Source organism: Gorilla gorilla, chromosome 9 (assembly GCF_029281585.2).
Source record: "Gorilla gorilla gorilla isolate KB3781 chromosome 9, NHGRI_mGorGor1-v2.1_pri, whole genome shotgun sequence".
In the NCBI taxonomy this organism is placed as follows: Eukaryota; Metazoa; Chordata; class Mammalia; order Primates; family Hominidae; genus Gorilla; species Gorilla gorilla.
Genome location: NC_073233.2, coordinates 129,368,137 through 129,389,965, shown reverse-complemented (window position 1 = coordinate 129,389,965; position 21,829 = coordinate 129,368,137). Strand labels below are relative to the sequence as shown.

At 45.1% G+C, this 21,829-nt stretch overlaps 1 protein-coding gene and 1 long non-coding RNA gene across 7 annotated transcripts in view; one reads left to right on the top strand and one right to left on the bottom strand.

Moving 5' to 3' along the window:
• SORL1 (sortilin related receptor 1) overlaps nucleotides 1–1,622 on the bottom strand; it is a 181,978-nt gene extending 180,356 nt beyond the window's left edge. Inside the window, exon 1 of one of the 6 annotated variants that reach the window (XR_008669734.2) lies at nucleotides 1,081–1,622. Coding sequence is in view for 4 of the 6 variants with exons in the window: in XM_055355797.2 (XP_055211772.2) it covers nucleotides 1,081–1,365 (285 nt within the window). In the remaining 2 variants the exon portion in view is untranslated. Of the gene's footprint in view, nucleotides 1–868; nucleotides 888–1,080 lie in introns of those variants that run through there. The other 5 variants (XM_055355797.2, XM_055355795.2, XM_055355796.2 and 2 more) reach the window with 5 other exon arrangements.
• On the top strand, nucleotides 715–20,149 carry LOC129525433 (uncharacterized). The gene is made up of 3 exons (XR_010129211.1): nucleotides 715–1,022; nucleotides 3,796–3,999; nucleotides 16,656–20,149. It is a non-coding gene; the product is annotated as an uncharacterized lncRNA (long non-coding RNA).
• The last annotated feature ends 1,680 nt before the right edge of the window (nucleotides 20,150–21,829 follow it).

The window sequence follows — 21,829 nt, the reverse complement described above, 5'->3', positions numbered from 1 at the left end:
GGGTTGAACATTTAACTCTGTATTTCCTGAAGAAATGGCTAAAGTGAAATTAGTGAGAAAAGGCAGAACTCAGGGTAATCTTTTATTAATAATTTCTACTTCAAAAGGAACAATTTGACTCTAGAAAACAAGTGTATTTACCCCCTCCTCTGGTCCTACTTTTTCTCCCCCACCGACCTTATACTTTTGCTGATGTCAATCTTAACTGCAGGACTGGGAGTCTCATGAGGCAATAACACGGTCAAATTAATTTTGCCAGTGCTGATCCTAACCTACAAACTCCATCTGCAATTCCTCGCAGTAAGTCTGACCATAAAAGTGAAATTCACGTTACTTATGATCTAATAAACCTATTGCCTGGGTAGAAATAAATCACTTATAGAATAATAATGCCCACCAAATTTCCTGCAGTCCTTTCAAATCTCCAAGTGCCATGAGGGGTATTCCTCTCCAAAATAAAGTTATCTTGACGGGGGTGGGAGAGTCAGCATCTTGAAGGGTGGGGAAGAAGGAATGGAGAGCATCTCACACCCTCGCCAAAAATTAAAAATTAAAAATTCAGCCTTTACACACGCACACACATACACACACCTCTTGTCTGACTGTACAGAGATAGTCGACAAGCTTTCAGGTTTGCCCACTTTTATTGTGCTAATAATGCTAAGTGTGGAAACCCCCACCTCGTGCTGTTCTGTGTAAGTGTACCGCAACTGCAGGGTGCTCGCCTCCACTGCCAACTGATGATACACTAAAGAAAGCCCGTTTTTTATCCAGATGTAAAATGAAGCTGCACCCCTCCTATACCTGCCGGAAACTACATCTCTCTGCACACACCCTGGGGTAATACGCACTGCACCCGGCGAGTTACCTGGAATACGTTTACTAAATCGACAGGAAGAAGGAAAGATCAATGCGATTCAAGTGCTGACGGTTGTACTCGTGAAGGAAAAAAACAAATGCAAGCCGGGAAGTCCCCAGTGGTGCCTGCACCTAGGAGGCGACTGCAACGGATGGATGCGGGGGTGAGGAAGTGCAGGGAGAGGAAAAAACTGGAGGGAGGCGGGTTGCAAAACTGCTCACCTGTCCGTACACCTTGATGGGCTCGGGCTGCAGGGCAGCGCTCCGTTTCCTCCGGAGCGGCTTCTCGTCCGCGCGGCTCGCCCCCCTGGCATCCCCGCGCGCCCACAGCCGCAGCTCGCGTGGGTCGCCCTGCACCACGAGGAAGCCCCGGTCCTGGGGCAAGGGCGCGCTGCCGCCGTGCAGCCTCTGCGTCCAGACTTCGCAGAGAGCTCCGGGCGGCAGCAGTGCGACCAGGGTGAATAGGAACGGGAGTCGCGACTCCCTCCTGCTGCTCCGTGTCGCCATGTTCGGGCGAACGCTACTGCAGGTGGCGCCGCCGCCAGGAGAGAATGTGCAGCGCGAGGCCAGGAGAGCCGCTGGGCCGGGACCGCGCGCGCCGCTCCCGGGGCTCCAGGCCGCCCGCGCCGCTCCGGGCCGCCCCGCTGCGCCCGCCGCCGCTGCCGCGAGGTCCCGCTCGGTTCGGCGCGGCGCCGTCACGTGTGAGGCTCGCAGCGCGTCCCCTTCGCGCACTTTCTGCGCTCGGCGGCCTCGGCGGCGACTCCGGCCCCTCCCTGGCGCGGGGATGGGGAAGTTAAGGCAGCGAGCGCCGGCGGGGGTGCGTCCCTTCCCTGGCAGGCACACCTCCTTGTTCTCCCTGCAGGAATGAAGAGTTGCGTGGGGCTCGCTCGTTTTCTCTGGAGTTAGTTGCCTCCTATACAGGGTCGTGTCGAGGTCGTCCTAAACCGTGGCCACTTTCCTGAGTGCGCAGCCCGCAGTCCCGCCACGAGACCACCTCCCCCCGGCCCCGGCCTCCTCCCCACCTCCAGGGAAGAGTCCAGAGCCACAGAATTAGCTCCTAGAACGCAACCAACAAGAGTCCAGGTGAACCCGCTCTATTGGGAAACTCACAGTTTTTCATCTACTCTGGGCACCACAACGTATTTGCAGGGGCCACAGCAAAAACTACCCTTGATCAAGCTACGTGCCCCCGCCTGAAGCACAGCAAATAAACTTCCTGCACAGAGGCAGTAAAAACAAGGGTACATCTGACAAAGAATGCACCACACCTGGACAATTATTACACAGCTATACAGGGTGTGCTTGCACGCACGCATGAATACCTGTGCGTGGCACAGGGCCCCAGCGGCGGCTTGCTTATGATCCCTCCAAGGTGACCAAGCACTGAGCCACCCTGCCTCAGCAGTAAAATAGACATATTTACCAGTCCCTTCAACCCACAGCCAGGAGCTAGGCAAACACCCACAGAGGAGGGAGGACACACTTTAACCCTACGTTCAGCTTGACGAGCCAAACTCTGAACCACAGGAGATAAAACTTCTGCCATGGAACTGCTAAGGTACGCCCAAGGAAAATATTTTTTTTGCAGGTTAGTGGGAGCAGCCAAGGTCTATGTACTACTGCAACCTTTCCTATTTCATTTTATGTTTCACTGCCCTCTGGACTCAGATCCTGGTTTTTGATAAGAATAAAGACACAGCAAGCAGGGCTGAAAGGGAGACTACCTCTATAGTTGCATACAAGCTGCTGTTCAGGGGAAGGAAGGGATGGTCAGTTCAGTTTTCTAAAAACGTTCGTCATCTCCGACAAGCCACGGTAGCCCGATTCCTACGCCGGCCCACTCTAGTACTTTTCAGGTAGCTTAGCAAAGCCCCCTCCTCTACCCAGGACTACCACTGACAACCTGCCAGAGTCAGGCCGGCTTGCCTCATCTCCCTGAAGGCAGTATTCAACCACCCTACCCTACCCCATGCCAGACTTGCTGGGGACCTCTGCCTCAGGTTCTGCACTCTCCCACCTCCTCCCACACCCGATTTTCTCCCCAAGTCAGATGATGTCTTTCTGTCCATCTCAACGTAATTACAGAACCATCCAGTTCTCTCCACCAAGCAAATCATGCATTCTCTATGTTAACTACCCTGCTTTGTTCATTATACATTGTATACAGGTATCAAAATATCACACTGTGCCCAGTGTGGTATTATTGGGGTGCCTTCATCCTGCACCCCAACTTTGATGTTATTTCAGAGGGATGGAGGAAGTGGTAGCTTGTTTACAACGCAGAGCTGGTTTTGAAGCTGAGAGGAACGCCTTGCTCATATTGTGCAATTCAGCTCTAACTCATATATATAACATATATATTTATTATATACTTATATACGTCAATTAAAAATAATAATTCAAACAATCATGCATCCTCCAAGAAAGCCACTGAACCGCTGTCACCTCCCACCCCTCATCTAGATCAGCTCTGTCTGGTCAGCATCACCTTACCAGGAATGGACAACCCCATGGTCTCTCAGGACCAGCAGCAAAGATATCTCTACTCCCATTTAGCCCTCAAAGGAAAATGAAGGGAATATGGCTAAAGTGAGAACATCCTGTAGATGATTCAATTATTGGGGTTTTTCCAACATATATTTAATGAGAACCTTCTCTGCAAGAGCAAGTGTCAGAGTCCCAGCAGAAAACAGAGACAGGAGTCTCCTAAGTGTGGATTTGAAGATGGGGATCTGTTTGCCCACACAAACTGCTGGCTTAAGGTTCAGATGGCCCCTTGCACAGAAGGACTAGTAGGGCAGGGCCAGCTACTTGCTCATTTTGATGTTGATTTGCAACTTGAATGTTGGAGAATTGGTAAGAATAGTCAAACATGGTTAATTTACTCCTTGCAAGCCCTCCTATCTAATCATTATCTACATTCCAAACCATTCTCAGGTAGATAATCAGCAACCCCCCAAGACTGTGCCTGCTGCACAACTACAGAACACAGTGGAAGACACGCTGAATTTTGAGTCAGAAGGTTGACTTTCTAGCTATGGGGACTTGGCCAAACCTCCTCAGAGCTTCAGTTTTCTCATCTGTAAAATAGAGATCTTAATCCCTACCAATCTCACAGGACTGCTGAGAGTATCAGATGAGGTAAGTATATGAAATAGCTGTGCAAATTTGTGTGAAGGCCTCCAGAGAGAAATAGTGCATGCAGGTGGCATTAGCGACATAGATTCTAGTCCTGGCTTTGCAACCAAATTATTATGTAATTTTTTTGTCTTGATCATCTTGCCTCTTATGATTTCTTCATAAGTTAAATGAAAAGACACCTTTCAGCCCTGACCACTCCCAGACCTTCAGGACCCCCACTGGGTCGTGAGATAGGAGCAGCCACAGGCAAGGTCACCCAGGACAGGAGTTAGAGCTGAGTCGTGCAATATGAGTGAGGTGTTCCTCTCAGCTTCAAAACCAGCTCTGGGTTGTAAACAAGCTACCACTTCCTCTGTCCCTCTGAAGTAACATCAAAGTTGGGGTGCAGGATGGAAGACAGTACCATATCCCCCTCTGTCCCATCTTGTATGGCCCTGCTCGGATGCTGCCCAGCATCATGATGAAAATCAACATGCACGGAAATGTAATGATAGACTCACAGCTGTGTATAAAGCAGTCTTAAGCCTGTTGTCAGACTTTAAACTGCCCTCCTCTGTCCTACTGCCCATCTTAGGCCACTGGAGATGGAGGTAGAGGACAAACACACAGAGGTCACAGTGTCCTACATTTTTATCCAGGTGGAGTCATGTTTAAAATAGCAGCAAGGACAGCCATGAAGAGGAAAAAACTCCCCAAAGCCTAATTTGACTTCTTTCTGTTCTTTCTCTTCCTGTGGCCTTCTCACATGCTCACCTCCTGGCTGGCCAACTTCTATTCATCCTTCAGGTTTCAGAGCAGCCTCCTTAGGCACCTAGGCTAGGTTACAGCCCTCACTCTAAGGCTCTAGTCCCCTGTAGCCTTTGATACTTCCTCTCTGGTCACTTGCTTAATCTCCATCTTCCTCTTAATCTACAAGCAGCAGAATGACAAAACCAGTCTATCTCATTCAAGTCTAGATGCCCAGTGCCCAGCATACTCTTGGCACATGGTGGCATTCAATGATATTTATAGGATGCATGCATTTAAATGAAGGTGAGAAGTGACACCACCTTTGTCCTGGTGGCAATGGTTGGTTAGGGGGCCAATGTAGTTGAATCTCAGATCTCTTCTTACCACCATCTGCTTCCCACCTCGTTTTCTCCCCCAAAGCAGGCCTCTCTGAGTCACGCAACCACACCAGAGTCATTAAAGCAGAAAAGGGACTTCCCTGCCCTTAGGATAGTAAACATTGTTCCCTCTTCCATGTTACTTTGGCCAAATAACTACCATTAACCTCACCAGCTCAGGCAAAATAGAAATACCCGCCTGCCCCCAAAGAAATAACTCCTTCTCCTGCTGTTGCCAAAATCTACTTCAGTTAGGAAAGCGTCCAAGATAATTGATGAGGTTTAAAATACAAATGCACCCAGAGCATAGAATAAGTAACTTATATTCTCACTCTTGATTAAATTAAATCCAAAGAGGAGTTTCTGGAAATAGCAGTAAGTTATTTTGCATAGCAGTGAGATTTACATTTGCATGACATTATAACAGCATTATCTATCTCATTCCATCGCACAGCAACCCTTTGAAGTGGGCCAAAGTGAGAATTATTGTCACCCCCATTTTACAGACCTTAAGCATTGAAATTCAGAAAGGAAGACTATTTGCTTTGCCTAAAGTTAAACAGGCTTGCTAACTTACTGTTAGTAAGGGATAAATTTGAACCCAGGCTCCCTTTTTCTGCCACATCTGATACCTCCCTTAGGAAGAGAAGAGCTGGTATTTCAAGTCCTGGGTATAGTGGAACAGCGGGAACTAGGGCAGAAAGAAGGAAAGGGAGTGGCTGTAGGCCTCACCTACTTCACAGCTCAGCCCTGCCTTAACCAGCGCTGTCTCCCTTCCTAGGTACCTAGCCTAGGTGAGATGCTGTATCTGCTTGACCCTCACGCCCTGATTGGGACAAGTTAGCAGTAATGTTACAGTTACAAAGCTCACACGTCCAGTCCTGTTTTCTATACTTTTCTAGGAGATGAATTTAGCGAGGGATTTGGTTTCCAACGTGTTTCAAAACCTGTGAGAGAGCACGAGTTTTAGAAGGTCCCTCGGACAGGCACAGTGACTTATGCCCTTAATCCCAGCACTTACAGAGGCCAAGGCGGGAGGATCGTTTGAACCCAGGAGTTCAAGACCAGCCTGGGCAATGTGTCGAAACCCCACCTCTACAAAAAATACAAAAATGAGCCAGGCATGGTAGCACATGCCAGTAGTCCCAGCTACTTAGGAGGCTGAGTGGGGAGGATTGCTTGAGCCCAGGAGGTCAGGGCTGCAGTGAGCTGAGATCGCACTACTGCACTCCAGCCTGGGTGACAGAGAGAGACCCTGTCTCAAAAAAAAAAAAAAAAAAAAGCCCTCAAGTTTTGGTTCCACTGTTTACCCTTGTCTGGCCTTCATCCCTGCATAACTCAGCTTCCTGAACTTCTAGATCAAGAAAGCATTTAGACCTTTCTCACAAAGTGTGTGAAGCGGGAACCTAGAAGTTTCTTATAATTATGTAGACCCAAGGACAAACCTCCTGACATAAGACAATGGGTTGCTGAGGGTCCCTAGGAAATTACCTCTTTCCCTGGGAATATAGAGGAGTAGGACTCCCCCTCCTGGGTTTGAAGTGAATGAGAGGAACTTAAGCTGAAGATTATTTGAATATCCCCGTGTAATTATATATCAAGGCTTGTATCTTCTTCCCTTGAGGCCGTTGCTGTACATTCACTGGGGATGCATGCGTTAGGCACAGACGAGCCTGGGGATGTGACCAATCAGCTTGGACACAGCACAGTTGAAATGTGATGCTTTGTTTCAGCAGATGCCTCTGCACTCTCTTAGGGCCAGCAAGACAGGGAAAGCAGACAGTCAGACTAGCTTTTTGGCCCACGTCTCCTGGATACTTTCCTTTTTTTTTTTTTTCTTCTCTTAAGACAGAGTTTCTGTCACCCAGGCTGGAGTGCAGTAGTGCAATCTCAGCTCACTGCAACCTCCACCCCCTGAGTTCAAACGATTCTCCTGCCTCAGCCTCCCGAGTAGCTGGGATTATAGGCATGTGCCATCACACCTGGCTAATTTTTGTATTTTTAGTAGAGACGGGGTTTCACCATGTTGCCCAGGCTGGTCTCGAACTCCCGTCCTCAGGTGATCTGCCCACCTCAGCCTCCCAAAGTGCTGGGATTACAGGCATGAGCCACCATGCCTGGCCTTCTCCTGGATACAGTCTAACAGAAACCTAGGATCCCCCAGACCCCTTTTCCAGTCAGAACAGATTGAAATGCTCTCCCCTCTGGCCTTGTTTATTCATTAACTAAAAGGCCACTTCTTGACCTCTTCCTGGATTTCCCCCAACTACCCCTAGAGACCCTGAAACTTGCTTTAGGCCTTTTTGAGATGTTGATCATGTTCTGCCTTCCATTAGAGCAACCATTTTGGTACTTATCTCCTTTTCTAAATTGTAATGATGTCTTGGAGTCTATTTGCCTGTCTTGTACTTAACAGAGACAGAGTAGATCCTACAGAATTGAAATAAAAGTGAAGGGAGTGGTGAGAGAGAATTACCCCCACCCCCGCTCCTCACACCCTTCGGCAGGTGGTTCTGGAAGGAGGAACAATTTTGAACCAATGCTCTGGGGAGACTGAATTTTTCATTCTAGTTTTCACTGCAAAGAATGGCAGAGAGGCCTCTGAGGGCCTGTCAGCACCAGGGCAGCCAGCCTGAGCAAGAAGGGGGTCCTTTCCCTGCAGCATATTTTTATGCATGTCCTAGTCATCATCTGCCCAATAATAGGTTCAAATGCCTATAAAGGACACAGCCACTAACTGCAAGGAACTTGAGAAAGAGAAGAAAGATAAACATGAAACTAGCAGAAATATGTAAATACAAAAAGAATTCTGTCTTGGGGGGAAAACGATGAGTACTGGCTTTGGGGAGGGTGATAGGCAAACTCTCTGGAGAATAAGACGTTATGAGCTGTGGTTTCAGGTGTGTGTGTGGAAGTTGGAACGGGACAAGCGGAGAAGGCTAAAGTGCTCTGGTTCCAGGAGGAAGCAGGAAGTTATTTTCAGTGTCTGAGGAGAAGGAGGAAAGGTTTCAGGGTAGAGTGGCGGCAAGGTAGGGTGTGGGAACAAGTAGGCGGGGTGGTGCCTGCTATGGGAGGCTGGGAAGGCCAATGGAGAGAGACACCAAAGGAGAGCTGTGGGGACAGCAGAAGCTGGGGTGGAGCGCCCAGCTCGTCCGTTTCAGCACTGTGGTGCAGGGATCCGTGTAGGCCGTGCAGCCAGGGGTTCTGAGAAGCGCTTCTTCCAGCACCTGTTTCACCAGGGCCACAACACGTGTTCCAAATGCCACTTTTGCGCATCTCCTGCTACAGCTCAGGAGAAGTGGGAGGACCTGTGTATCATGCACATAATCTCCCAGAGGGTGTGACAGATCATACCTCTCACTGTGCGCCTTCTCTAAATCCATCACCCTGGAAATTTTACGTGGTGTCATCAGCTGAATTAACACCTGTTAAAATCATCATTCCCACCAGACTCAAAACTGCAAGTGCTTTTAATGAGGCTCCACATAAAATAATACGTTTTCTCAGAGCCCTTAAATTACATTAAATCCTCCACACCAAATAAATTATTGAAACTGCAATTAGAGTTTGGATCATACCAACAGACCTGCTCGGAGGCAAATTTTCAAACTGCCCAACCACCTAAGCAAAGAGGTGAGTGAAAAATTCGTTCCTTTTCAATGGTTATTTCAACAGAAGCTTCAGTGCTAAATTAGCAGTGAGTTTTGTGTATGAATTTTCTTTGAAATCTAACATTATGTAAATGAAAAACCCAACACAGCGCAAATTAAGACTATTCTTAATTCTAAAAGGCTGCTATTCTGTGATAATGACGCCATGGAATACTTACAGTCTGCCAACCATGGAGTGTGGTTCCTGCTCCCCCATCTGTCTTGGATGCCTCCCAGCAGGGGGACACCCACCGTGTCCTCATTTCTTTATCCTGCCCACTGAAGTCAGATCCTGTCCACCCTTCCGCCCCTCTTCCACCTCATAATTTAATCTTGCCCAGATCATTTAATCACCTAAAATGGAACCAGAGATTGAAATGGGCTTAACCTGCATCCATGTGCAGTGTAAAGTACTGGAGGCGTGACGTCAGAAGCCCACTCACCTGGGTTTATATCCGGCTCTGCCAGAGACCTGCTGGATCTGCTCAGGCACTTTCTCAGAGCCTAAGTTTCTTCATCCGTAGGTAAATATGAATTACCTACATCTGCAGGTTTAAAGGATTAATTGAGATTTTACATGTCAGTGGTTTAGAAAGTGAACGCCTGGCACATAAAACTTGTTTAGCTAATGATGCCTATTGTTATTGAGCAAAGCTCAGGTTAGGTATTGTTGGTAAGTCAATTTGGCCATTCAGCAATTGTTGGGTTTTTATTCAGGTTTGTACATGTCCCTTCAACCTCACTACCAGGTGATATGTTGCTATAAAAACTGAGATTAGTTTTTATAAATTAAACCAGGTTTCTCTCTCTGACACACAGACACACACACACACGCATGCACACACACACATTTCTTAGCAAGCAGGCTAGAGGCCATCACACATCCTGTACCAGAAGGCTCAGGGCACCCCTAAAACCCTTACAGGAGAACCTAGACCCCAAACAGATGGAGCAACGTTCTGAGGCCAGGATCCACCAAACTCCTGGTCAAATCAGGGAAGTTTCCCTTTAAGGGGAGAGACAAAAGACCAGATGAATTCAACAGCTCTGGAGGAGGAATCAGCCTGCTGGGTCTGCTGGATTCTTACATCTTGTCCACGCAAGCCCACTCCAGCTATGTTTCTTGAGCAGCGCTAATTTCACTAATGAAAAATAATAACTAATATTCCTTATGCTAATTTATACACCTTCTGATTCAAATGTACATGATGTTCTCAGCGCAGCTCCCTGAAAAGCTTGAGTTCCTGACCAGGATGCTTCAAGTGCCGATCACATTTAGAGCATGGATTTCTGATGAAGTCCCTTCAAATGTGAACTGTACACCCCTAGCATGGATTAAAGTTAATTTATACACATATACATGACTCTGTTTATATTGAAGTATTTAAAATCTACTACAGACAATATAGCAACTATGAATAAGGAAAAGCTTCCAACATCAATGGAACAGGAGAGTGGTATAAAACCATGGCTTTTCCTTCAGTGGGAATATTCATGCCTTAGGTTCTTGTCTGTTTGACATGGCATTGTGAGAATTTATTTTAGATATGCCACTGTAGACAGCCAGATTTTACTGTGTTTGTTTGGCCAGCAACCTGGGGCAGTCATTTGTCCTAATCAGGAATTCGTGCCTCAAGGGTGGTCAGCTAGCACTAGAAAGTCCAACGCTAGCTCCAGGGTAGCTCTAAATCTCAATCAATACAAGTGATTTTTTACTAATTAGCATAACGAATGTTGAGAATGAATTTTCATTAGTAGCTTGTTAGTTAGATTAATAAGTATTAGAAACGAGCTGTCATTAGTAAAGTCAGAAGTATTCAAGACATATGGCTTGTCAAAAATGTTTTATAGACACTCTTTTCCATCCCATGTCTTCATGTCCTCTAGCCTCAGAGATGCCAATTGAGTCTTTTTTTTTTTTTTTTTTTTTTTTGAGACAGAGCCTCGGCTGGGCGCGGTGACTCACGCCTGTAATCCCAGCACTTTGGGAGGCCGAGATGGACGGATCACGAGGTCAGGAGATCAAGACCATCCTGGCTAACACGGTGAAACCCCATCTCTACTAAAAATACAAAAAATTAGCCGGGCGTGGTGGTGGGTGCCTGTAGTCCCAGCTACTCGGGAGGCTGAGGCAGGAGAATGGCGTGAACCTGGGAGGCGGAGCTTGCAGTGAGCCGAGATCACGCTACTGCACTCCAGCCTGGGCGACAGAGCAAGACTTCATCTCAAAATAAATAAATAAATAAATAAATAAATAAATAAATAAATAAATAAGAGAGAGACAGAGCCTCACTCTGTCACCCAGGCTGGAGTACAGTGGCACCATCTCAGCTCACTGCAACCTCCGCCTCCCAGGTTCAAGCGATTCTCCTGCCTCAGCCTCCTGAGTAGCTGGGACCACAGGTGCGTGCCACCACGCCCAGTTAATTTTTGTATTTTTAGTGGAGACGGGGTTTCACCATGTTGCCCAGGCTGGGCCCGAACTCCTGACCTCAAACAGTCCACCCACCTCGGCTTTCCAAAGTGCTGGGATTACAAATGTGAGCCACTGCACCCAGCCCAAATTGAGTCTTAATCCCTAGCTCTTCCTGTGTCCTTGGGTTTAAGGATTCTAGTTGCTCGTTACCAACCATAAGTTTAACTGAATGCCGACTCTGGAATGTCGCATCTGCATCTAGTAAAGCACATTCAAGTAAGGTGCAATGAAAGCACCTCAAAGAGCTGAGAGACTTCCTATGCCTTGTTGCTAATAAATATTTACTTAATAAACATCTGCCTGTATAGCAGAATCTGGTGCAAGGTTTGCTATCATTAAAATCTGGCAGTGAGGTTGTGGAGGATTAACTAAAGCTTACATGCTCCAACTTGGCAGCTACTCTGTCTATCAAAAATAACTAATGATTGGGCATGAATAAACTTATCTAGGTCAATTGCAATATATTACTAAGTGATCCTGTTGGAAAACTAGGGTAAGAGTAGGGGTAGTGGCACACGGGTTTTTAGGATCAGTGGATTAGTTGGGATAAAACTTTAGCTGCATGCCACAGAGACCCAAAATGATGGTGGCTTACACAAGACAAAAGTGTGTTTCTCCCACACATTAGCTGGTGTCTCTGCTGTAGCTCCATGCAGCTGTCGGGAGTTCAGGCTCCTTCTGTCTCATTGCTGTGCCATCCCAGGGTGCCTCCTTTGTCTGTATGATCCACAATGGCTCACCAGAACATCCTCAAGCCACCCAGTGGGAAGGAGAAAGGGCACAAGCCAGTGCATACACATCACTTCTGCTCACATCCCATTTGCCAGAACTTAGTCTCATAGTCACACCTACCTGCAAGGGATGCTGGGAAATAGAGGCCTTATTCTTTTTTTTTATTTTTATTTTTTGAGACAGAGTCTTGCTCTGTCACCCAGGCTGGAGTGCAGTGGTGGAATCTTGGCTCACTGCAAGCTCCGCATCCCAGGTTCTCACCATTCTCCTGCCTCAGCCTCCCGAGTAGCTGGGACTGCAGGCGCCCACCACCACGCCCAGCTAATTTTTTTTTTTTTTTTTGTATTTTTAGTACAGATGGGATTTCACTGTGTTAGCCAGGATGGTTTCAATCTCCTGACCTCATGATCTGCCCGCCTCGGCCTCCCAAACTGCTGGGATTACAGGCGTGAGCCACAGCACCTGGCCAATAGAGGCCTTATTCTAAGCATTCGTGTACCCACTTACAAATCAAGGGTTCTTTTCCCTTTAGAAGAAGTGGAAAACAATACCAAGAACAACCAATAGTTATTTCCAAAATCAGAAAGTAGTAATGGAGATAATGGGCCTAAAAATTAGTAGGCAAGCTCTGTTCCTGGGGCTCGCTTCTAAAACACTGAAATACTTATATCTCCACTGGTAAATAGTTACTTCTGCAGCCAGTAGGGGCAGAAAAGGAGTGATCCCTTTCCTCACCCATCATAAGGGCCACAGCCAACACTCCTATAACAAAAGACAAGTTAGCAAGAGAAAAGCATAACCGTATTTAATCATAATTTTATGTGACACAAGAGCCTTCAGAAATCAAGACCCAAAGACCCAGGGAAGACTGTCTACTTTCATGGTTAAGTTTGATGAAGAATGGACAGCTACGTAGAAATGCGACTGGACAAAAGGGTATAATCTAGTGGTAATAGACTGAGAAGGGAACCCCAGCAAGTCTTGTCTGTTCAGATTCTTCTTGACCTCCTTCCTCCTGAGTATGGAAAGGGACCGCTCTTGAATGAAGGTCTTCAAGAAAGAAGTATTAAGGGAGAACGTGATCTTTCCAGGCTCATGGCCTGCTTTGGGAGAAAGAAATTCTAGTTTCTGTGACCCACCTTGGGAAAGAGGAATTCTGGTTTCTATGAGTCAGGAGGACTCATAGAGGGACTCAAAGAGGGACAAGAGACAGGAGGGCAAGAGAAAGTCAGAGAGAACTTGTTTCTGAGGCTGCTGGTGGGGCTTTCCCATCTTCTTTAGTTCAAAGTCTCAGCATGCCATCCTCTGGCCCTCTGGAGTTTTTTATTTGTTTGTTTATTTATTTATTTAGAGACAGGGTCTCACTCCATTGCCCAGGCTGGAGGGCAGTGGCATGCTCTCGGCTCACTGTAACCTCCGCCTCCGGGGTTCAAGCAATTCTCTTGCCTCAGCCTCCCGTGTAGCTGGAATTACAGGCCATGTAGCATCAGGCCCAGCTAATTCTTATACTTTTAGTAGAGACAGGGTTTCACCATGTTGGCCAGGCTGGTCTCGAACTCCTGACCTCAACTGATCTACCTGCCTTGGCCTCCCAAAGTGCTGAGATTACAGGCATGAGCCACCATGCCCACCCTGGGGTATCATTTCCTGAGCCCCAGCAAGCTCCTGAGCACTACCAAATCCCATTGTCCCAGGCACCATGCCTCCCCACCCAGAACACTGTGAACTTCCCCCAGAATCCAGTAACTAGAAGATTAATGAATGTCTGGTCCACTAGGGGCCTCCTAGACTCTCATCCAGCCCAATGGCCTGTGTCCATTCTGATTGGCCAAAGCCCTCGTCTTACTGATTTTTAAAAAATTCAAATATAACTTGTGGCAGCAATGTCTGGAAATCATATTTTATGCAAAAGTTGAAGAAATGAGATATTTAACTTAGAATAGAGGAGATTTAGCAGAGGGCCAACTCAGCCATTATCTTTAAACATTTACATTAATAATCACCGTCTTTAAATGTTATTGTAAGTGCCTGTTATGTGCCGGGATTGGATCTGAACTCAGTGCTGTATTTGTGCTCTCTCAGATTCTCAAAGCAATCCTGTATGGTGAGAATTATTTTTATTTTACCGACAAAGCTGCTGAAGATCAGAGACATTGAGTTACTCATAGAAGATATACAGACAGAGCCAAGATTCAAATCCCTTGGGTGTCTGGCTCCAAAGTGGAAATTTTCTCCATGGTGCCAAAGGACTCATAAACAGAATGTACAAAGGACTCTTACAAATCAATAATAAAAGGACAATCAATTTTTTTAAACAAGCAGAAGACTTCGATAAACACCGCATAAAAGAGAATGTATGCATGGCCAATAAGAACATAAAAAAGATGCTCAGCGTTGTTGGTCGTCAGGGAAGTGCAGATTGAAAATGCAATGGGATACCACTACACACCCGCCAGAATGGTTAAAATTTAAAAATTTTAACAGTACCAAATGTTAGAGAGGCTGTGAAGCAGCAGGATGTTTTATGCATGGCCAGCAAAAGTATAAAATGGTAGAGCCATTTGGAAAACTGGCATTTTCTCATAAATATTCACCTATCATGTGATCTAAAAATTCCAAAAGAAATGAAACTATATGTCTACAAAAAAAGTTGGATAAGAATATTCACTGTAGCTTTATTTCTTTTGTTGTTGTTGTTGTTGAAACAGAGTCTCGCTCTGCCGCCCAGGCTGGAGTGCAGTGGAGCCGTCTCAGCTCACTGCAACCTCCGCCTCCCGGGTTCAAGCAATTCTTGTGCCTCAGCCTCCCGGGTAGCTGGGACTACAGGCACGCGCCACCACACCTGGCTAATTTTTGTATTTTTAGTAGAGATGGGGTTTCGCCATATTGGCCAGGCTGGTCTCGAACTCCTGACCTTGTGATCCGCCTGCCTCGGCCTCCCAAAGTGCTGGGATTACAGGCGTGAGCCACCACACCTGGCCATGGCTTTATTTCTAAAAGCCAGACTTTGGAAACAATGCCAATGTCTATCAGTAGACTAAAGAGATAAATTGAGATTTTTCATACTGTGAGATATTGCCCCACAATAAAAAGGAGCAAACTATTAACGCATACAACAACGTAGATGAATCTCAACAATATTATGTTAAACGAGAAGCACCAGACACAAAAGAGTACACACAATGAATGACTCCACTTATGTGAAGTCTAGCAACAGGAAAAACTCATCTATGGAAATAGAAATCAGAATAGTCATTGCCTGTGAAAATGTAGAGGGAGAGTGGGCCACAGGAAAGGAGCATGGGAAAATTTTTTGGGTGATGGCAATTTTCACATTTTGATTAAACAATTAAGTTTAATCAAATTATACACTTAAGATCTGTGCATTTTACCATATGTAATTATGCTTCGAATAAAAATAAATTAAAGGGATGAAATTAGTTGCTTCTTCCAGTATTATGCTTTGGCACTGGAAGTACTTAAGCTAGACTAATGCTTATCAGAGATATTGTGGACAGTTCAAATTGGGAGTTCTGATTAAGTAATAAAAAAAAGCCCTCAGATTTTAAGACTTCAGTGTGATACTTGATATGTAATGCTGAAGTAATCATGTATTTCAGAAAAGGCAAAACCTGCATTCACCTTCTATTTTGGAGAACTCCACGTAGATATAGAAACTTATGTTACCGAAAACTTTCTTGAATCTGTTTATTTTTCTTTTCTGAAATTCTTCCCCTATTTACCATTACCTCTAACTACTTGCCTCCTGAAACGCGAACCTTTAGCCACTCTATGTTCCTATATCTTAGAACATGTGGTGTTTGCACATTTCCTTTGTTAAACATCCTCCCTACTCCCACTTCCCATCAACTTCTGCCCTTCCTTGAAACTACACAGAAGTCAACTGCACCAGTAAGACTCCCCTATTAGGCCTCTAGCCCACAGTTTTAGTCTATTTTTGAGTCTAGATTACCTGTAGTATAGCAATTATCCCAGGCTAAATGATGCCAAGGTCCCTTCCAGCTCAAAGAGTCTGGCTCTTTGAACAGGGGAATCTGGGCTTGAAGAATGAAGAGAAACAACCAAGCCATCAGCAGTAGCATCTTCATCAGGTTCTACATGAGGTAGACTGAATGACAGAATATGACCTGGGTCATTTCTGTGAAAACTATATTACTTGGAATTAAGTCAGAAGTTTCAATCCCAGCTGATTAATAAGAGAACCAGTTGAATTGCCAAACTTGTTCAGACTTGGAGACTTGCCATTTTGGAGCTAGATGAGAAAGAATTCAGCTCAGTGGTTGCATAAGAATGGGTCTGTGCAGATGACATGGAACATGGTGGGTTGAAAGAAAATGGGTGAATAAAACCCCAGGCTAAGTGCTGAAGCTAATATTTGCTGATCACTCTCATGGAGTCAGATCCTATGCTAAACACTTTGTCCATTCATCTTATTTAATCCTCACTGTGACTCTCTGTACAGAGGCTAAGTAGTGTGCCCAAGGTTTCACAGCTAGTAAGTACTAGAACTGGGTCTCATTTCCAGGTCTATTTGACTGCAAAGTCCATATTCTTGCTCACTAGGCTCTCGTAAGTCCCAGAAAGGAATTGCCAAAATCATTTAGCCCTGTTTCTTGGTTCCAGGTACCTCAGCCACCCCAAACTGGCTAACTCCTTTCCCATTATTTTTAGGATTACTGGGAAGAGAGGTCTGCAGCATTCCTCAGTAACCTGTCTCAGTGCCTCTAATATCTGCAGCAAGAACATTCTTCTTCGTGTTTCATCTGAGCCCTCCCTACTTTTGTTTTATCATTCATAGGTGAGATAAGGCTCCATTTATGCTTATAATTTCAGTGAAAGCAGGAGGCTGCAGAAACCACTGCAGTAAGAACTTTAAATATTCTAGTGCATCTTCTGTTTGTCTGAGAGTTGTCAGGTTCCTCTAGCAGTGCAGTCTGGAGCCATATGAGGGGAGATTAATGAGGGGACATGGGGGGTCAAGAAGCAAATATTCATTAAAGAGATCAGGAAATGGGTTTGTCCTCATTAAGGCATAATCGCAGCAGACCATAGAGCATAGTGGAAAATGAAGCTGTGGTTTAGCCAAGGAAAATGCAAGGAACAAATCTGATAGACATGGGAAACAGGAGCAGGAAACCGTAGCACTGTTAGGCTGAAGTTGTGTAACAGTCTTCTCCCCGTGGTCATTTTGACTAAATCAACTAAAACCATGTCTAATATATTTAGCACCTATGAGGAACTCATTTCTCCTCCCTCTCCTCTTCTTCTTGTGTGCATGTGACTGGCTTACTGGACAACCTTTATTTCAAAAGCAGTGTTGTGAGAAACCAGAATATGGCTCTTGCTCAAGAGCCTCTCCTCAATCCTGAGTTGTAGCCCAAGACATCACAAATCACTGAGCTGGGGTGTGGGAGGTCCTCAAGCTCTTGTCCTAAAGCTGGTAGAGGGCAGAGCTCAGATATGAACACAGGCAGTTGAGCTCCAGAGCCCGTGCCCTTAATCACTTCATTGCTCCTCAGTTGATGTGTGATCGTGATATCCCTAATCCCCTGACAAAAGAGAAGTACCCTTGGAGATCTAGCCAGTGGTTTACAACCATTTTAAAATTTCAAGCAGCAGAACTAGATTTATTACAATTAAAACCTGACATGGAACCTCAATGTATGAAACAGACAAAAGCAGATGTATGGTACTGAGGCTGCAGGGGGCCCAGGGTTTCCAAAGCCCTGCTTGCTTAACTCTGCCAATCCCTAGGGTTCTGCAGAACACACAGTGAGAACTACATCACTCTGTTAGCAACCAAGTAAACTGAAAATTGACATGTAATAGTAAAGTGACATGTTTTTTCTTTTTATCTCTTTGCATTTCTTTCAACCAGATAAGAGAAATGAGACTCAGGACAAGTAGACAGAGCAAAGGCAAAGGGACAGAGCAAAGGGAAAGAGCCAGTGCACAGGGCGTTATCAGAGAGCAGAGCTGAGCAAGGCACTGCAGTGGGGCGTCATGGTCAAGGTGAGCCATATGAGATCACCCACAAGTACAGGAAAAAGGGACGGGCCATTTGTGCCTAACACCAGCCCCAAGAACTTTTGAAGGAAAGGTAAAGACAGGAAACTGTGAACTGGGCCAACATGTGAACAGCTTTCTGCCCTCTAGCATCCCTTCTTTTTGTCTATGCAACAATCACATGTACTTTGCACAAGCCCAGAAATGGGAACCCGGTTTTCTGTCCTTTGCTTATGTTTGTAACCTTTCCAAGCCTACCTCAGGAAGGATGTCTATTGAGCAGATGGGTTTGTGAAATTTCCAACAGGAGGAAGCCGTTTGCTACAACAACAGCTCGGAGGGTTCTTCTGCACTCCGCACTTCAGCAGTTGTGCCAGCTGGGTAAGGAAGAACACAAAGGGAACCAAAGCTGTGGGCTGGTGCATTTGAGTCAGAGGCCTCTTTAAATGTAATTGATGGAGAGAGAGATTGAGAGAGGATTATAATAGTCAGGCTGCCCAACTACTTAGGTAACCACACTTAGCGAGGATTCCCCAGATCCAGGAGCTGGATTTTAATTTGCCACGCTCAGAAATTCCATTTTACCAAAGCACATGCCCTGATTTGGGCCATTATCAGTTTCCTGGATATTGTCCATTTTCCTTTAAGCCAGTCTTCATCCTTTCTTGCCCTGCCCTGTGCTTCAGGAGACTGGCACTTGGCTTCCAGTTGGCTTTGGCCAATTGGAGGCACTGTGAGGAGATCATAGTGTGGCAAAGAAAGGAGGGCAGGGTAGTTATTCCCCTACTTTCCTGCCTTCCAGGTAGTTATGGGTTAGCTATGTCCCTTTACTGAAGGCCTGCCGCTGTGGGGCCGTTTTCTTCCATCCAGCTGTCCTCTCTGGGTGTCAGTAACTGCCCCTTCCTCTGGTCCCTTCAGGCTCGGGTTGGTAAGAGTTTCCCCCACTCTTAGCCCAGAATACTGCATTATCTCATGTAAGTTTTGCACACTTAATAAATCATAGCTTTTTAAAATTCATGTTAAAATATCCAATTGCATATGCCATCTCAGAACACTTCTGCTATTCAGTCAACATCTGTCAAACTGACAGTATGGAAACGAAGATCAGAATAACTGCCCCCCAAGACTGTGATTTTATCCTATAACTTTATTAGTTTAGATTATTGCAAATATTTTTTGTTTGTTTGTTTTGTTTTTTAATTTTTTTTTTTTTTTTGAGTCGGAGTCTCACTCTGTCGTCCAGGCTGGAGTGCAGTGGTGCAATCTTAGCTCACTGCAACTTCCACCTCCTTGGTTCAAGCAATTCTCCCACCTCAGCTTCTCAAGTAGCTGGGACTACAGGCACACACCACCATGCTGGCTGATTTCTGTATTCTTAGTAGAGACGGGATTTTATCATGTTGGCCAGGCTGGTCTCAAACTCCTGAGGTCAAGTGATCTGCTCGCCTCGGCCTCCCAAAGGACTGGGATTACACATGTGAGCCACCACACCTGGCCACAAAGAGAACTTTCCAAAGCTCTTAAATTTGACCTATGTACTATGCTGCCAATTTGAACAAGCTCCCTGCAGATGAACGGTAGTGCCTGGGTAATAACCTTGTTAAATATGTATAGGTGTTAGATAAGCTTACTTTTTCACTCAATTGTGTAAGAACGTAAAACTAAAACTGTATAAAAACAGTAAATTATTAAAAGTGACTAAATATTAATAGGCTATAGTACAGTAATTCAGTGCACAGGCTTTAAGATGAGACAGATAGGGATTCACATCCATTAACCGTGGCCTTTGGAAAGCTACTTCACCTCTCCAGTCTTGGGTTTCTCATCCATAAAATCATCATGATAATTGAGTGCCCACTTCTTAACAGGTGTTGTGAAGATTAAATGAGATTCATAAAGTATGAGTACTGTGGGCATTTGAAAAATACTAGCTATTGTTGTTGCTATTAATTTTAATTTGCAATTCTGTAATGACATGATATTGAGCATCTTTTCACATTCTTATTTGTGCACTGTATATCTTCTTTGGTGAGGCATCTGCTCAGATCTTTTGTCCATTTTGTATTTGGGTTGTTCATTTTCTTATTGTTGCATTTTAAATGTTCTTTTTATTTTTATATGGCAGTTCTTTATCAGATATGTCATTTATAAAAATTTGCTTCCAGTATGTGGCTTGTCTTCCCATTCTCTTGATACCACTGCTATTAGTAAGTTAAAATAATGATATACTTTAAATTATCTCAGAGAGTTGTCATGTGGATTATATGGGTATATGTCATGTGGATTATATATATATAAATATATATATATATATATTTAAATGGAGTTTTGCTCTTGTTGCCCAGGCTGGAGTGCAATGATGCGATTTTAGCTCACTGCAACCTCTGCCTCCTGGTTTCAAGCGATTCTCCTGCCTCAGCTTCCTGAGTAGCTGGGATTACAGACTCTCACCACCACGCCGGCTAATTTTTTGTATTTTTAGTAGAGATGGAGTTTCACCATGTTGGCCAGGCTGGTCTCAAACTCCTGACCTCAGGTGATCCACCCGCCTTGGCCTCCCAAAGTGCTGGGCTCACAGGTGAGAGCCACTGCACCCGGCCTATATAGGTTAATGTTTTTAAAGTACTTAGAACAGTACCTGGCACATAGTTACCAGCTATATGAATGTTAACTAATATACAGATAATAGTTAAGTGTGAATACCTAGAAATAATTTTATTCCTTTCCCCCTATCTTTTAATTATTCTCAGTCACTTTTCAAACTACCTTTGGATTTCTTAAATAGAAATAGACCCTTCTAAATTCTTCCTGAATTTTTTCTTGGAGTCAAAAACCTTCCTAAGCACATGTAAGGTTGTTTTAAGTTCTGATTTTTTCTTTAAGAGATGGGGTCTTGCTTTGCTGCCCAGACTGCAGTACAGTGTGATGATCATAGCTCACTGTAGCTTCCAACTCCTGGGCTAAAGTGAGCCTCCTGCCTCTGCCTCCAGAGTAGCTGGAACTACAGGCACCTGCCCCTACATTCACTGAATTTTTAAATTTTTTGTAGAGATGGGGTCTCACTATGTTGCCCAGGCTGGCCTCAAACTCCTGGCCTCAAGCAATCCTCCTGCCTCAGCCTCCCAAAGTGTTGGGATTACAGGTGTGAACCACCGCATCCAGCCCTGATTTTTAAGCACTGGTCAGCTTGCTGTCAAAAGCTATCTCGAGCAAGTTTTCTTGACTGTTTCAATCCTCACACTCCCAAATGAGATCTTAGATATATTTTTAATATAGTGATAGAGCAACTGAAACTTTGCTTACTAATCCAGCCTCTCACCTTTACCCTAAACCAGCAACATAAACCAGGGAAACAAGTGGTTAGGAAGAAGTGTCTAGGTCCGGAGCTGTTTATTATCTGGCAATTTAGAGATGAATATCCACTGAAGAGACAACTCAGAAAGGAAAAATGCTTTCTTAACGAAATGAGTCAAGATTATTGCTCTCAAAGTGTCAAATTTATGATAACAGAGGAATATGAATTTCTTATTTAGACCAGATAAATGTTTTTATGACAATTAGTCCTTGAATTCATGACCTGTGTTTGGTTACAGAGAGTAAGGCACCCATGGCCCGGAGTGACATGCTGCTCTCCTTCTACTTCCTTCCCTTATCCTCAGGACTTAAGCTTAAACTGCCTCCTTTCCTGGGGGAGCCAATGGACCCTAACACCAGAACTCTCCCCTCCTGGCTGCAGAGCAGCAGTACTGAGTACATGAGTCAAGCCACTGATACCCCATGGAGCTTGAGAATGTGAAACTTACCATATACAAGAAAAAAACTTAGGGAGACTGAAATTT